The sequence below is a fragment of the Pristiophorus japonicus genome, chromosome 1 (assembly GCF_044704955.1).
Source record: "Pristiophorus japonicus isolate sPriJap1 chromosome 1, sPriJap1.hap1, whole genome shotgun sequence".
In the NCBI taxonomy this organism is placed as follows: Eukaryota; Metazoa; Chordata; class Chondrichthyes; family Pristiophoridae; genus Pristiophorus; species Pristiophorus japonicus.
Window position 1 is genome coordinate 40,901,457 of NC_091977.1, and position 16,054 is coordinate 40,917,510.

Sequence of the window (16,054 nt, forward strand, 5' to 3'; positions counted from 1 at the left end):
GCAGCTCTATGCCGGTTCCCTGCATCCTGGAACCAGCTTTTTCAATGTTAATTTTCGAGCATGCGTGAAACTGTGAATGGACCATGCAGCCTCTTAAAGGGCCGCACACCCAAACAATATTAGGGGTAACATTGGTTGCTGATGTTGCTGTTCCCGGGGCTGGAGTTAGAGTTGGGTCTGGGGTTGGGTTTGGGAGCAGGAAAAACTGGGCTCCTCTATCGGCTTTATTCTACCCTTGTATTCCAATCCCTTTATCAAATTCTGTTCCTTGACAAGAAATGCAGGAGACAATCTGCTTTCAGACATCTCTGAGAGTAGTTTGCGCTGATATCCTCCCATCTTCCATTCGTCGGTACTTCCCTCCACAGGCTATTTACTTAGTTGCGTCCTCAAGGATATATTACTGAAATAAGCTCTGAAACCACAGTGTTTTGACTGTGTTCTTCATTAATAAAAGTCTGTTAATTGTTCATCTGATCATTATTACTTGTTAGAATAGGCTGACATAGAAATGAATAAGGAGACATTTTAGCTTTTAATAGACATTTAAATGAGCCATTTGCACTTTGGGGTACGAGTACTTCATTCAGTAAATCGAACCAATCGGTCTGATACCAGGAGAAGGCAGGTAGCTCACTTGTAAGTGTCATTAGATGCAGATTTAAGTCAATGGCGAATCGACCTCTTTCATACATGCTGGTGCAGTAAACTGTTCTCTATGCATTTTCTTAGTGAATTTTATTATCAATGTTTTGTCTCACTTGAAGGCTTCATCACAGCTATAATTAATTCTCAAAGACGCCAAGCATTGGCTGTAATTAAGTCTCCAAGAAAGATGAAATGCTGGCAACGAAATGACTTAAAACAGAACTGGCTTTGTGGAGTTCTATTCATCTATTCACTTCATGTCCATGCAGAATATTGTCACTGTCCAGTAGTCTACCAGTTGTTGTAGGGCACTGTTCTTGAACTACAACTTTCATCGCCTAACCGTTCCCAGCAGCTGCCAAGTTCTTTCTTTCTTTCTTTCTTTCTTTCTTTCTTTTTTTCTTTCTTTCTTTCTTTCTTTCTTTCTTTCTTTCTTTTCTTCTTTTTTTCTTTCTTTCCTTTTCTTTCTTTCCTCTTCTTTCTTTCCTCTTCTTTCTGCTATCTTTCCTTCTTTTCCTTCTTTCCTCCCTTTCTTCCCACCTCTTTCTCGCTATCTCTCTCTCATCCAAATCTGGTGGCTTTTACTGGGAAGAGGCAGATGAAAGAAATCTTGGGAGCAGAATTTTTCCTCTGGTGTTTCCACTGGAAATCCTGATGCTGCCCAGTGGATGAAAAATTGAGCACAAATGTTTTTCAACCAGAGATTGAACTCCAAGGCAGTATGTCTAATGGAATGTTTTTATAACTCAGTTTAAGCCCTATGTTAATACATTTTAGGAAATTCTACATGTTGCTTTCGCGTCTGGTTCTTCACTCCCATACTAATTACTTTACAGTTATTAATAATGATCTGCATCTGCCATCTATTGGCCCAATACCTGAAATGTCAAAATAATTATTATCATGAGTGCCCATTCATGGCTCCTGTCAGCTGTTTTCCAGATTATTTTCAAATCTGCACTGCCCGCTTTTCTATGACTATCTGTTATTTGCTAATGTGAAACTTTACTAAAAGTTTTCTGAAAATCCAACTGTATTTTAATTGGATGGATATGACTACGGTTATGATATACAGAAAGTGACTATGTAATTAGACCAAAGAAAACAAGTGGATGAAAGTCAGTGCTAACAATTTACATAAAAAATTGTTCAAATTTTCAATTTCTATTTATTTCATAAAAGCATGTAGTTATTCATCACGTGGTCAATGAAGTAGAGATCAGTGGCTGTGAATCCTGGTGATAGTGGCCACCTCTGGGACTCATTTCTGGTGATCCATACAGGGTCGTTTTACAATAGGTCGGTGATGTCAATGGTAAACGAATGCCTTCATCGCCAACAACGACAGCACTGTCAATCAAGGTTTTCAAGGGTTATATGATCATCTGTCAGATTAGGAGCCGTCTTTTCTGGAACACTAAATGTGTGGCATCAGTTCCTTATATCAGCAAGCTTGCTCAAGCAGTTTCCAACACAATTTGTCTTTTCACGTGTAGGGTTACCATCCAGATATGCACATCATCAGGTCACCAGGTCACCAGCACTGTCATCACACCCATCTACAGACTCGCATACTAGTTTAATCCCCCTCCTGCGTCCCCCCCTCCATTATCCGAAAGGATGCTACTTCGAGCTGCAATTGTGGGACACCTGAAATGTGGAGAGAATAGGTAATTTCGGTTAAATTAATTCACATCAACTTTGCATTGGAACTGGGCTTTGTAAATCAAATTCCAAGACTGCCCCACAATTCATGAATCACAATCGCAGAGACATAAGAACACAAGAAATAGGAACAGGAGTAGGCCATATGGCCCCTTGAGCCTGCTCCGCCATTCAATAAGATCATGGCTGATCTGATCAATGACTCAGCTCCACTTCCCCGCCCGCTCCCCATAACGATAAAGGGATAAGGGGTTATGGGGAGCGGGTGTTCACATTCATGCCACCATAGATACGTTATGGTGGCATAAAGGTGAACACATCTTTTATATTGGTACTGGTTTTTTGAATGACAACCGTGGACCCAAAATTAATTTGACAATCGCTGTCATAAGAACATAAGAAATAGGAGCAAGTGTAGGACATTTGGCCCCTCGAGCCTGCTCCGCCATTTAATAAGATCATGGCTGATCTGGTCATGGACTCAGCTCCACTTCCCTGCCCGCTTCCCATAACTCTTTATTCCCTTATCGCTCAAAAATCTGTCGATCTCCGTCTTAAATATATTCAATGACCCAGCCTCTACAGCTTTCTGAGACAGAGAATTCCACAGAATTACAACCTTCTGAGAGAAGAAATTCCTCCTCATCTCAGTTTTAAATGGACGGCTCCTTATTCTGAGACTATGTCCCCTAGTTTTAGTTTCCCCATGAGTGGAAATATACTCTCTGCATCCACCTTGTCGAGACCCCTCATTATCTTATATGTTTCAATAAGATCACCTCTCATTTTTCCGAACTGCAGTGTGTATAGGCCCAACCTACTCAACCTATCTTCATAAGTCAACCCCCTCATCTCTGGAATCAACCTAGTGAACCTTCTCTGAACTGCATCTAATACAAGTATATCCTTCCTTAAATACGAGACCAAAACTGTACGCAGTACTCTAGGTGTGACCTCACCCAATACCCTGTACAGTTGTAGCAGGACTTCTCTGCTTTTATACTCCACCCCCCTTGCAATAAAGGCCAACATTCCATTTGCCTTCCTCATTATTGCTGTATCTGCATACTAACTTTTTGTGTTTCACCCTAACCCCAGGTCCCTCTGTACTGCAGCACTTAGCAAATTTTCTCCATTTAAATTGTAATTTGCTTTTCTATTTTTTCTGCCGAAGTGGATAACCTCACATTTTCCCACATTATACTCCATCTGCCAAGTTTTTGGCCACTCACTTAACCTGTCTATATCCCTTTGCAGATTTTTTGTACCCTCCTCACAATTTGCTTTCCCACCCATCTTTGTATCATCAGCAAACTTGGCTACATTACACTTGGTCCCTTCATCCAAGTCATTAATATAGATTGTAAATAGTTGAGGCTCCAGCATCGATCCCTGCGGCAGCCCTCTAGTTACTGTTTGCCAACCGGAAAATGACCCATTTATCCCGACTCTCTGTTTTCTGTTAGTTAGCCAATCCTTTATCCATATTACCCCCAACCCCGTGAACTTTTATCATATGCAGTAACCTTTTATGTGGCACCTTATCGAATGCCTTCTGGAAATCCAAATACACCACATCCACTGGTTCCCCCTTTTCCACCCTGCTCATTACATCCTCAAGGTACTCCGACAAATTTGTCAAACTTTATTTCCCTTTCATAAAACCATGCTGATGCTGCTTGATTGAATCATGCTTTTCCAAATGTCCCGCTTCTGCTTCCTTAATAATGGACTGCAGCATTTTACTAATGACAGATATAAGGATAACTGGTCTATAGTTTCCTGCTTTTTGATGTCTGCTTTTTTAAATAGGGGCGTTAAAAAATTTGCAGTTTTCCAATCCTCCCCAGAATCCAAGGAATTTTGGTAGATTACAACCAATGCATCCACTATCTCTGCAGCCACTTCTTTTAAGACCCTAGGATGTAAGCCATCAGGTCCAGGGGACTTGTCCACCTTTAGTCCCATTATTTTACCGAGTACTACTTCTTTAGTGATAGTCACTGGAAACGGTGCTAAACCTGCCATATTGGAACCGAGCCAACACAGGGAGCTGAGGCCCGTCTTTGCCTCTCCATTGCGGTCTCCAGATAAATGCACGCATTCTGTCTCATTTGTTAATCCTTTTACCTGCCTCAAGGTCCCCTTGTTTCATTGTTTTCTCAGCTGCTACCGATGTGAACATGAAGAGAGTGGACACTGTCAGTTGATGTGTTAACTACCTGAGGGATGGGCTTTGCAGGTGATACTGCAGTCATGGGGGAAATTCAAATGTTTAAAAACGTAGATGCACATTTTTTGCATTTCAACAAGTCACTTTGTGAAATGATTCCTGCTCCACATGTCTGCTGGAAAAAAATGTGGGCTCTTCACAACATGGAAAAGGAATCACGTGAAAGCGAGTGACGGCCATGGGCATTAGGTACATGCTCTATGTGACCACTCCTCATTTTTGTCTTGTCCAGGTCCTGCTGAGCCGAGCTTCGAGAGGAGATTAGAGTGAGACAGTGGAAGGTTGGACACATAATGCCTGAAGTATGGATGTGAAAGAACGTAGGCCTTACTGCTCCCTCACGAAAAACAGGCGCGATAAAGAGCGACGCTACACAAGCTCGTCAGTCGACAACGACGAGTGTCGAGTGCCCACTCAGAAATCCTACAGCTCCAGCGAAACTCTTAAAGCCTATGATCACGACACAAGACTCCTGTATGGAAACAGGGTTAAAGACTTGGTTCACAGGGAGGCTGATGAGTACACAAGACCAGGTAAAAAAAAACACTTCACTTTATATTTCATAACTGTTTATTTCTATATGTTATGGTCGACTACTGGTTATGGTACTGGCCGAGCAAGGCAGAGCTCATGAGCAATGTTCCTCTTAATTCTTGGGCGGGGCCGCGTGGGCCATTCAAACTTCCGCACACGCGGAGTTTATTGCGTTGTGAAGTCGGCTCACTGGCTGCGCGGGACCTTGAGACGGTCATGAGTTTAGATCCCAATTTTGAGAATTGTAATGAATCAAACTGGTAACTTGTCACTGAGCACTGGAGAAAAGAAGCATGGAAGCTGCAGAATTGTCATAAAAATCCAACTGGTTCACTGACGATCTTCAGAGAAGGGAACCTGCCACTGCTACCTGGCCCAGCCTATATGTGACTCCAAGGCCACACTGTGCGATTGACTCTTCGAGTCCTCAGGCCAATGAGATGGTCAATAATACTGGGTGTGAGTGCCACCCACTTACTAAGAGCAAAAAAAGATCATGTTAAAGTATTCCATTGATAAGAACATAAGAAATAGAAGCAGGAGTAGGCCATTTGGCCCCTCGAACCTGCTCTGCCATTCAATAAGATCATGGGTGATCTGATCTTGGCCTTAACTCCACTTTCCTGCCCGCTCCCCATAACCCTTGACTTCCCTGTAGTTCAAAAATCTGTCTATCTCCACCTTAAATATATTCAATGACCCAGCCCCCACAGCTCTCTGGGGTAGAGAATTCCAAATATTCACGACCCCCAGTGAAGAAATTCCTCCTCATCTTAATTTTAAATGGGCAACCCCTTATTCTGAAACTGTGCCCCCTAGTTCTAGATTCCCCCACGAGGGGAAACATCCTCTCTGCATCTACCTTGTCAAGCCCCCTCAGAATCTTATATGTTTCAATAAGATCACCTCTCATTCTTCTAAACTCCAATGAGATGTACTTTCTTCTTATGGGGATGATGGATCACTAAATGTTATATATACCAGCCTTTAAAGAACCACAATATTAAGGTGCTCCTCACACGTTCCAGCCATTTAAAAGCAAAACAATTTACGAACTATATATAAAACACCCCATGTCTCGACAGCTCCCCAGAAAGTGAGATAATTCTAATGTGCACTGACTGTTCCACATGCACATGCAGGGAGTGTGAGAAAGGGGTTTGGAAACAAGGTGATGGATGACTGGAAGCTGGAGGGAGGTGAGTGGGAGACTGTTAACTGTCAAAAGGCATGTGATTCCAAAGAGTCCAGAATAGACCGGAGAGCAGATCCAGGCTGAGGTATGGGGTAAGTGCACTCCCCAGAGTGAAGTACAGTACAATCCACCACAGTGATTCACCTATAGTGTGATGTCCCCCCACCATACACACTTGCTCGACTTTCAATCCCAATACTGTGACCTATATTTCTGGTCTTCTATAGGAGTAGAACTGGGACAGTGGTTGTGCAAATTAGTTATTTTCTGGAATTGTTTTTTTAACCAATTAAAAAAGCAAGTCCACAGTTCAATTTTTCACATTCGCCCTCCTGTTTGGGTGAATTGTGAGTTGTATCTGGTCCGCTGTGGTGTGAAGTGGTCAAAAACCCGTTAAAGCAAGTCAAGACAAAATGGAAAATGGCTAGATCCAATGTTTAACAGTGATCGGAACCAGGGAAGGGTAGAACATTTGTAAAAAAAAATCAAGATCGTAATGACAATGGGGAAAATGGATTTGGTGCTTAAATATAATTAGTTTTTCTGTTGATTGTTTCAGTATTAGAATTCTGTAGAAAATACATTTTTTGAATTATTGAAAAAGCTTCTGGTTTGTTAAGTACCCTGGAAGTTGAGTGCTGGGGCATTAATCTGTAGATGGCGTGTTATTTATAGCTTGCATTAATGTTACTGAGGTACATCTAGTGCTGCATCTTAATTTCTTGTGTCTTTTTAATAATGTCTTTCTATTCTTCCAATATTTTCCCCCTTCCTCTCCTATGGATATAGGGCATTTTTTCTGATTCCTGTTTCATGTGCACTTGGATGGCCTTCGGTACTTTTCCCAAGTGGCCATACAGCATGCGCAAGATCTAACAGAGAGGGATGATGGGTTATTCACAACCAATCATGTCCTCACCCAATGTCCATGCAGGCATTTTTTTAGTTGAAGCTGCTAGATACCGATCAGGAGCAGAAATTGTTGTCATTCTTTTCCTTTCCCAGCGTATAGGTACTGAAGTCGATTGTCGCACCCCTATTGCCACACAAACTGATAGCAGCTAATTCAGCACAGACCAGGGATCAAACTTCAGACCGTCTTGGTGTACATGGCTCATCTACTTATTGGATAACAATAACAACTTGCATCTATATAGCGCATTTAACATAGCAGAATATCCCATCACAAGAGTGCAATCAGACAAAGAATTTGACACCGAGCCAAAGAAGGAGACAATAGGATCGGTGACCAGAAGCTTGCTCAAAAAGGCCATTTTTAAGGAGCTTTTTAAAGGAAGCGAGAGAGAGCTGGAGATGTTTAAGGGAGGAATTCCAGAGTTTAGGGCCTAGACAACTGAAGGCACGGTTGTCAGTGGTAAGGTGAAAGAAGTCAAGAATGCACCAGAGGCCAGAATTAGAGGAAGGTGTAGGGCTGGCGGAGGTTACAGAAATGGGGATGGCTGAGGCCCTGGGGGGGATCTGAACATCCGGATGAGCATTTTTAATTGGAGGCATTGGTAGACCAGGAGCCAATGTAGGTCAGCAAGCACAGGGGTAAAGGGTGAACGGGAGATAAGCTACGAGGGCAGAGGTTTGGATGAGCTTAAGTTTATGGAGGGTGTAAGATGGGAGGCCGGCCAGGTGAGCGTTGGAATAGTCGAGTATGGAGACAACAAACACATGGATGAGAATTTCAGAAGCAGATGCGTTGAGGCAGGGGCGGAGGCGGGCGATAGTATGGAGGTGGAAGTAGGTGGTTTTCGTGATGGAGATGATTATGGAGTCAGATCTAAATATCTGTGCAGGCAATGACATCATAAAACCCAGAGGTAACCTCCTTTATATTTGGGAATTGTATCAACAGTGGTAAATCGCAACTTAGTTGTCAATAGCTCCCCATAAGAATAAATAAATCAAGGGGGTTACATTGCACTGTGTAGTGCCCATTTTTTAGGCACTAGTCAGCCACCTAAGGTTTCAAAATGGTGCCCAACAACTTCCAACCGGAAGTGCACAGGACACCATCTTGGTAAAGGGTTTTGCGCATGTGTGCCTAAAGACTGCCAGCAGCATGCAGAGCAGCAAGATCATGATGTGAATCAGTGTGCGTCGCTGATTTGAAGCCACCACTATTTTGCAATTCCCTGTTCCTGCCAACAACCCGTCTTAACCTCGTACAGCTGAACACAACATTAAATGGCATGAAGGACCCCTGCCCCCCCACCACCAGCTCTATTTAAAGGGATCATGAAGTACATGCAGGTTAGTTGCTGGATTATTTCTTCTGGCTGCTGGTGCATTTGTACGTGTTTTTGGAGGTTTCATATACTTGGCTTAAGTTTTAGGGCCTGAAATTGATGGAAGTTCAAGGCCAGCCCAAGTGTCGCCAAAAGTACCGCCGATGGCCGCTGAGAGACCGGACGGTACTTTGCCAGTAAGATTCCTCTAAAAGAGGTGGCGGTACCGACTGGCGGCAAAATAATGCCTTACGCCGTCAATCTGGGCGGCAGCGGGCGGGAGCTCTCAAACTCGGCGGCAAATGAATTTTACTCCCAAGTGCCGCCGAGGATCGAGTCGGGCCCAGGGAGGATGGAAGAGCTAGAAATAAAAAGCATTACAGAAAAAAAACAACGGAACACCTTCAGGGCACCCCATCCAGGTAAGTCGCTGTGAAAAAATGTTTTAAATTATGTTCACTAACCTTTTTTTTACGTTCTTCATACCTACCGTCAGGGTTAGAACAGCCTCCACGCAGGGGTCCTTCCCCCTGCTGGTGCCGATCTGGCAGCTTGGCGGGGGGGAGGCCACTTATGCTACTTGGTCACCAGAGGACGTCAGTGGGCAGTTCCTGGCGGTACTCCCTTCCCGCCGGCTGCAGCCCCAAGTGAAAACTGGGAGAGAGAGTAAACCGGAGGCAAAACTCAGTGGCAGTCGGTGACAGCAGGCGGCAGTGGGCGGTCAGGCCACCAATATCCTGCCCTTAGTACTCTACTGGGCGTACGTTTTCTGTAATTTAAAATATTGTGCTGAAACAAGTTGATTCCAGACATGAGTGTCCTGCTACGACTTCCTCTGGGAATTGCACATGACTGGAGAATGAAGAGAGGCCATGCAGAGCAGGACATGCTGCAAGAAGAGGGAGGAGATGAAGGGGGAGCAGTGCAGCCAGCAGGAGGTCATATCTGCTGGTGGTCTCCAGAGCGCAACTCTCTTCCCTTAACTTCAGCGAAGACCAGTGCCTGAGACAACTTAGGATCAGCTCCAAGCTCTGCGCAAGGTCCCGTGCCAAGTTGGAGTTGGAGTCCACCATGCTTTCTGGCAGGTTTTCCAGTGCGCCAAGCATGTGATTATGTGGACCCATCAGCCGCCTTCTGTAGCCTGGGCCATCAAAGTCCACATCTGACTCCTCTACAGCAGAACTAGTTATGCAATCTTGCCTTCCACTATCCTATCCTTCCTCCTCGGCATGGACCTCCGCTGTTACTTCCTCCCATCGGTTTCTGCTGCGAACTGTTACCCAGTGACTGTCTTTGGAAATGTGTATTTCAACGAATGACAGGACCTGCATTGGCCGTGATGTCCTAATACTGTCTTAAGCTCACAAACGAAGAATAGATACTTGGGAGAGGAAGCAGCTGCCAGCAGGCATGGAACTGTACACAGGCAACCGGTACTGTCTTCAGAAGAGGAGCAACGAAAGTTGAAAGAGGGCAAAATTATCTTTGTTTATTTTCATCGTCATCCACAGCAGAATAACTGACAATAACATTTAATGCGATGTCTGTGGCAGTCTTCCTTTTGTAACCTGGAAGTAAAACCAGTGATGCCATTTGACCCCAGGTCAGATAGTTATGGCTCTATCTTCATTGCATCTGTACATTCTATTATTTAAAAGGAAAAGGGGCGAAATTGTGATTGGGCAATTGGGGCGGTAACTTTCCAGGGCCGGACTTTTATTGCCCGGCCTGGAAATCCCACCCCGACGCAGAATGAGGCCTTGCCATGTATGTCACCAGTGCTCTGCTTCCTTGCTGGCCAATTCCGGAGAGGTAGCACACTGCTGAGTCCAGCGCTACGCGGATGCTCTGCATGGCGCTGATGCGCTACAATGCCCCTCCCCTTCAATTAAAGGGGAGGGCCGCTGCGCATTCTGCAGGCCCTTTGATAGCCACCACTGGGCCACCGGGGATGTGTAAGACTGGGCCAGCAGCCCGGCTCCCAAGACTGGGTGGCCGGGCTGCATGATGGCGGCCCCGTCCACTCTAGGGCGACCACGGTCAGGCAGACCCAAGAGGCGGCCGACCAACAAAGTTGGCAGCCCGGGCCGCCGCAGGCCTGCCCTTTAAACAGCACCCCGGGAGAGGATGCCTGGCCTGCAGGGCAATTTCCCCTGCGGGACGGTAAGGGGCCGGCGCTGCTAGGACAGCATCTCCCAAACCTCCGGGGCAATTTCCTGGGAGGCGTTAGTGCCTCCCTCCCCTGGGTGAAAACTGCCTTGTGTTCCGTTAGTGCCCACGGGAGGTGCTAACGGGATGCAAAAAAAGGGCAATTTCGCCCCGAAGACTTCCACTTATATAGCACATTACACGATCTCAAGGTGTCTCAACGTGCTTTACGGTCAACAAAGTACTTTTGTAGTGTGGGCACCGTTGTGATATAGGAAATGTGGCAGCCAATTTATGCACAACAAGCTCCCACAAACAAGGATAAATATTGTCCAGGACAACGGGTGAGAATTACCCTGCTGTTTCGTAAATAGTGCCGTGGGATCTTTTGTGCCACACAGGTCTAAGTGTTTTTAAAAGTAATATGCAAGTAAATTTTGCGTGTAAAACTGGGAACATTTGCAGCTCATTCGCCCGATAGACTTTGAAATTAATATGCAGGTATTGTTTGGTGAGCCATTTCCCACAGGTAACTGCTCTCCATCAGCGTCTTTGCACTTTTACTTTTGACAACTTTAAACCAGCTCCTTTAAAGATGCTCTAACTGACCAGAACGTGGACAAGTTGACGCTTAGAAATGGTTCGGAACTAAGACTTGGGTTGGGTTTTTTCAACAACTAAAAAAGTTCTTCAATATTGCATGGCATAACATCTCATTTATCTGTAGGGTTCCACATGAAACACTACTCTGACCCGCTGCGCACTCAGGGGCGCTCTGGAAACTGAACGTTCACATTAAAGCACAGATCAAGCAGAAAGTCAGCGGGATTGTGATTTGCTTTCAGTAAAAGCGTTGTGTAAACGATCTGTTGCATAGGTTGGCACAGTGGTGCCCTGCCCCGATGCTGCAGCATGTTGTGGAAGTTGGCAGACTCACACCTGTCCTGGCACAAGTTTGCGATCTCCTGGAATCACAGAAGGAGGCCATTCGGCCCAGCGAGTCTGCGCTGGCTCTTTCGAAGAGCAAGCCAGTTCATCCCACGCTCCCGCTCTTTCCCCATACCACTGCAATTTTTTCTCTTTCAAATATTTATCCAATTCCCTTTTGAAGGCTATTATTGAATCGGTTTCCACCAGCCTACCAGGCAGTTCATTCCAAATCCTAACCGATCGTTGAGTAAAAAAGTATTTTCTCATGTCGTCTCTTGTTCTTAAATCTGTGCCCTCTCATTTAGACCCTTCAGCCATTGAAAACAGTTTCTCTTTATCTACTCTATCTGAACTCTTCATGATTTTGAACACCTCTCCTCTCAGTGTTCTCTGCTCGAAGGAGAACAACCCCAGCTTGTCTAGTCGATCCACGTAACTGTTTTCCCTCATTTCTGGAACCATTCTAGTATCTGTTTATATTCCTAATTTTCTCAGCCATATAGTCAGGGAGATAGACCCTCTGCGCCCCGTCCGACATATGGGAGAGATGAAAGGAATATCAAAAAACACACTGCCCTTGTGTACCTCCCAGCAGCCACTTCAAGAACAAGAGGCTTCAAAACAGGCCTTCCGATCAGACAGTCTTAGCAAATCCCAACAGACACGCTTCCCCACCTAATCTTCTCCGTTTTTTCCATCTTCCCCTCACTTCCTGAGTGCACGGACTAAATTTTAGGAATTGTTCCACAGACACCGCCAGCCTCCGACCCAAGTGACTAACCATCATAGGTGAACCTTGTTCGTGTTAGAAAGCTATTCAGCCATGGGGGTTATCACACATTTCCAGAGGAGGTTACAGGGCTGTTTTTTTTTTCCGGATATGCACTTGAAGTGCCATAACCTCGAAGGCTACAGGCCTAGAGCTGGAACGTGGGATTCGGCTGGGTAGCTCTTTTTCGGCCGGCACGGGCACGATGGGCCGAATGGCCACCTTCTGTGCCTAGCGCGGATCTTGAGCCATATTAAAGCAGCGTCACAAAGTATCCGTGGCTTCCCACCCTTCGCCAGTTTCTTATCCAAAGCCCCGGTTTTACTCTGCTTTGAGCTGAAAGTGTAGCCTTTCATGCAAAGCGTTCCCTTCCTTTATGAGAGGAGGGGGGGTGGGTGGGAATGATGGAGGGGGGAAGAAACATATTAAGATGAAATTGCAGTGAAATGAAATGTCAGCCATTAATAATGCACCTTTCAGCTTGAAGACAAGAGAATTAAAATGCAATTAGCGTGTCGGTGTTCCTAAAACCATAAAATTTAAATCCCTTGAAACTAAAGGGTTTCACACTAATATTAACTTTTACTAATTCTGCTCTCCAAAGACTTCGAAATACTTAAACCATATAAAACAAGTCAAAAACACATTATGAATTCAATCAAGTCTGTTCTTTATTAAATAAGTAAAAAGACCAGAAAAATATGAGCTTATTGCTGCCCTCCCACTCACTGCTCACGTCTGCCAAGTGCTGTTACCTTGCTTTGAATGCACCAGCAAGGTGGGGACAGGGAGGAGAAAGAAGAAAAAAAACTTGCATCTTACAAAGCGTCTATCACAACCTCAGGATATCCCAAAGCGCTTTACAACCAGTGAAGTACTTTTAGAAGTGTAGTCACTGTTGTAATGTAGGAAACACTACAGCCAATTTGGGCACAGCAAGTTCTCACAAACAGCAATGTGATAAAGTCCAGATAATCTGTCGTTTCTGATGTTGCTTGCAGGCTAGCGTGCAGAAATCAAGCGCAGGCAGCGGAAAGAGCGTGCGGCAAACCAGTCCCACCCACCCCTTCCCTCAACGACTATCTGTCCCACCTGTGACAGAGTCTGTGGCTCTCGTATTGGACTGTTCAGCCACCAAAGAACTCACTTCAGGAATGGAAACAAGTCTTCCTCGATTCCGAGGGACTGCCTATGATGATGAAATATTGGCCAGGGCACCAGAGAGAACTCCCCTGCTCTTGTTCAAAATGGTGCCATGGGATCTTTTCCGTACACGATGGAGCAGATGGAGCTGGGTTTAACGTCTCATCTGAAAGATGGCACCTCTTATAGTGCAGCACTCCCTCAGTACTGCACTGGAGTGTCAGCACTCCCTCAACTGAAGTGCAAACCTAGATCATATGCTCAAATCTCTGGAGTGGGCCTTGAACCCACAACCTTCCCGGCTCAGAGGTGAAAGTGCTACTACTGAGCCATGGCTGACGCCAATGCTGACATTGAACATAAGAACATAAGAACATAACATAAGTATTAGGAGCAGGTGTAGGCCATTCGGCCCCTCGAGCCTGCTCCGCCATTGAATAAGATCATGGCTGATCTTCTACCTCATCTCCACTTTCCGGCACTATCCCCATATCCCTTGATTCCCTTAATATCCAAAAACCTATCGATCTCTGTCTTGAATATACTCAATGACTGTTGTGGCTGAGTCTGAATCTGATGGCTGCTTCCCAATCACACCCACACGGTACCAAGCGGTGACGTAAGTGGGAAATAACTACAACATGGGAATGTGGGAGGGCTTGGGCAACACTTCAAGTCCTTTTGTTTTGATTTTAATCTACCAGCAAGTCAGGCCAAACACCAGATCCACTGAGGAGCGCTCAGCCCCCGGTTGCCTCTTGAGCTGTATGTTCAGGCAGTGGACATAGAGCAGTGGTTGACTGCATTTGGCATGGGTTTTTGAAATAAACCTGGATTTAGTTTGTTGCTGCTGTGAGATGGTTGTGCAGTGAGGTCTGCGACCTCATTTGCTGTACTGGCCATTGGCGTCTGTGTGATTCCATGAGAGGAAAAATAAATGGAAGGGAGTTACCACTTTGAGATTGGTTGGAAACACATTGAAAATAATTGGAAACTGGAGACTCGGTGGGTAAATATAATATGGGATGTGGTATCTGGAAGTCTCCAGGTTTTGCTCCCTGGGTTTCCACTGAGTTCTCTGGTCCCAGCCAGGGCAGCATTAACAGTGCTACAATTTGACTCGTGGGCAGATCCTGACGTTGTCCGATAGTGTAACCGACAGCAAGTCGCAGTCCGTCTTACATTTCTCCCCATTTTTATTTCCATTGAAGTCAATGATGTCATTTACAGTGATATAAGACGTTAGTCAGTTCGCTATCACCCGCTTTCCACTATCGCACAAAGTCAAGATCTGCCCCAGTGTCTCTGGCCAAGGGAAAGGGTCATTGGACAGGTTTCTGTTGCCGATTGCTATCCAGGACCTGTGTTGAAACTGTGTGTTGCTTGGACGGACATTGGATGTGCGCGGGGTCTGACTGAGCCGTCTCATACAGTTGGTGAGTCTGCACATCCTCCATCTGATGCGTCACTAGTGGCCAGAGTGGGTGAGCTGGTTGGAACGGTGTTGAAATTGGGCAAGTTGTGTTTAGCTTTGACACTGGAACTCCCAAAAATCTTTCAGTTAATCATAACATACTATTGGGTATAGTGGCACAATGGCTGTTACTGTACTAGTAATCCAGAGAATACGAGTTCAAATCCCATCATGGCAGTTTGAGAATTTGCATTCAGTTTTAAAAACCTAGAACTAAAAACAAATTGGAACCAGTAAAAGTGAGCATGAAACTGTCAGATTGTTGTAAAAACGTAACTAGCTAACTAACGTCTTTTAGGGAAGGAAATCTGCCCTCTTTACATCTGTATCAGTGACTCCAGTCCCACACCAATGTAGTTGACTCTTAACTGCTCTGCTCTGTGGCCAAGCGAGCCAATCTATTGTATCAAATTGCTACAAAGAATAATTGCAGCAGTTCAAGGAGAAGGCAAGGAGGGATGGGCAATAAATGCAGCCTTGTCAGCGACACCACATCCCAAGAATCTGGCTTCGGTGTGGTAACACTGTTTTCAGTTCTCGTCAAGTCACAAAATAATTATTTAGGGTGGAGCTTTTCAATTGAAGTTGTGTTTTTCAAGTTATCCGTATACACCATCTGAACCAGCCCAGGATTGTCACTTTAGGCTAACTTGCAGCATTTGTATATGCGCGCACACAATCCTGAAGCAAGGCACAGTGATTGTTTTTAAAATAACCTTTTAAATAAACTTCAACTATCTTCAGTGAGGAAAACCCATTGGCATGGGAATGCAAAATGGGCTGGGGCTGGGGCTGGGTAGAAAGTTCCTGGGGAGGCGGCAGTGATCTCTGCTCACACTTAAGCCACCTATAGTACAGACACTGTGGCCCCGATTTTCGAGGGGGGCCCAAAGCCGGCAGTGGAGATTCCAGGGCATGACGGCTCAGCTGATCTTAATAGCCGGTCCTCATTCACATAAAGGTTCCCGGAGTACCGTCCAAACTCAGCCAGATCCACTACCTGGCCGGCGGGCGGGAGCAGGGGCGGGAATTTGACAGCCGGCTGTTCGTGGTGGGAGGGGTCTAGAGGCGATCGGGT

General features: G+C 45.3%; 1 protein-coding gene across 3 annotated transcripts in view; it reads left to right on the forward strand.

Moving 5' to 3' along the window:
- LOC139262996 (teneurin-3-like) overlaps positions 1-16,054 on the forward strand; it is a 924,456-nt gene that overhangs the window by 333,761 nt on the left and 574,641 nt on the right. For all 3 annotated transcript variants that reach the window (XM_070878430.1, XM_070878437.1, XM_070878446.1), the window contains exon 4: positions 4,779-5,079. In XM_070878430.1, the coding sequence (XP_070734531.1) occupies positions 4,851-5,079 (229 nt within the window). In that variant the 5' untranslated portion in view covers positions 4,779-4,850. The remainder of the gene's footprint in view (positions 1-4,778; positions 5,080-16,054) is intronic.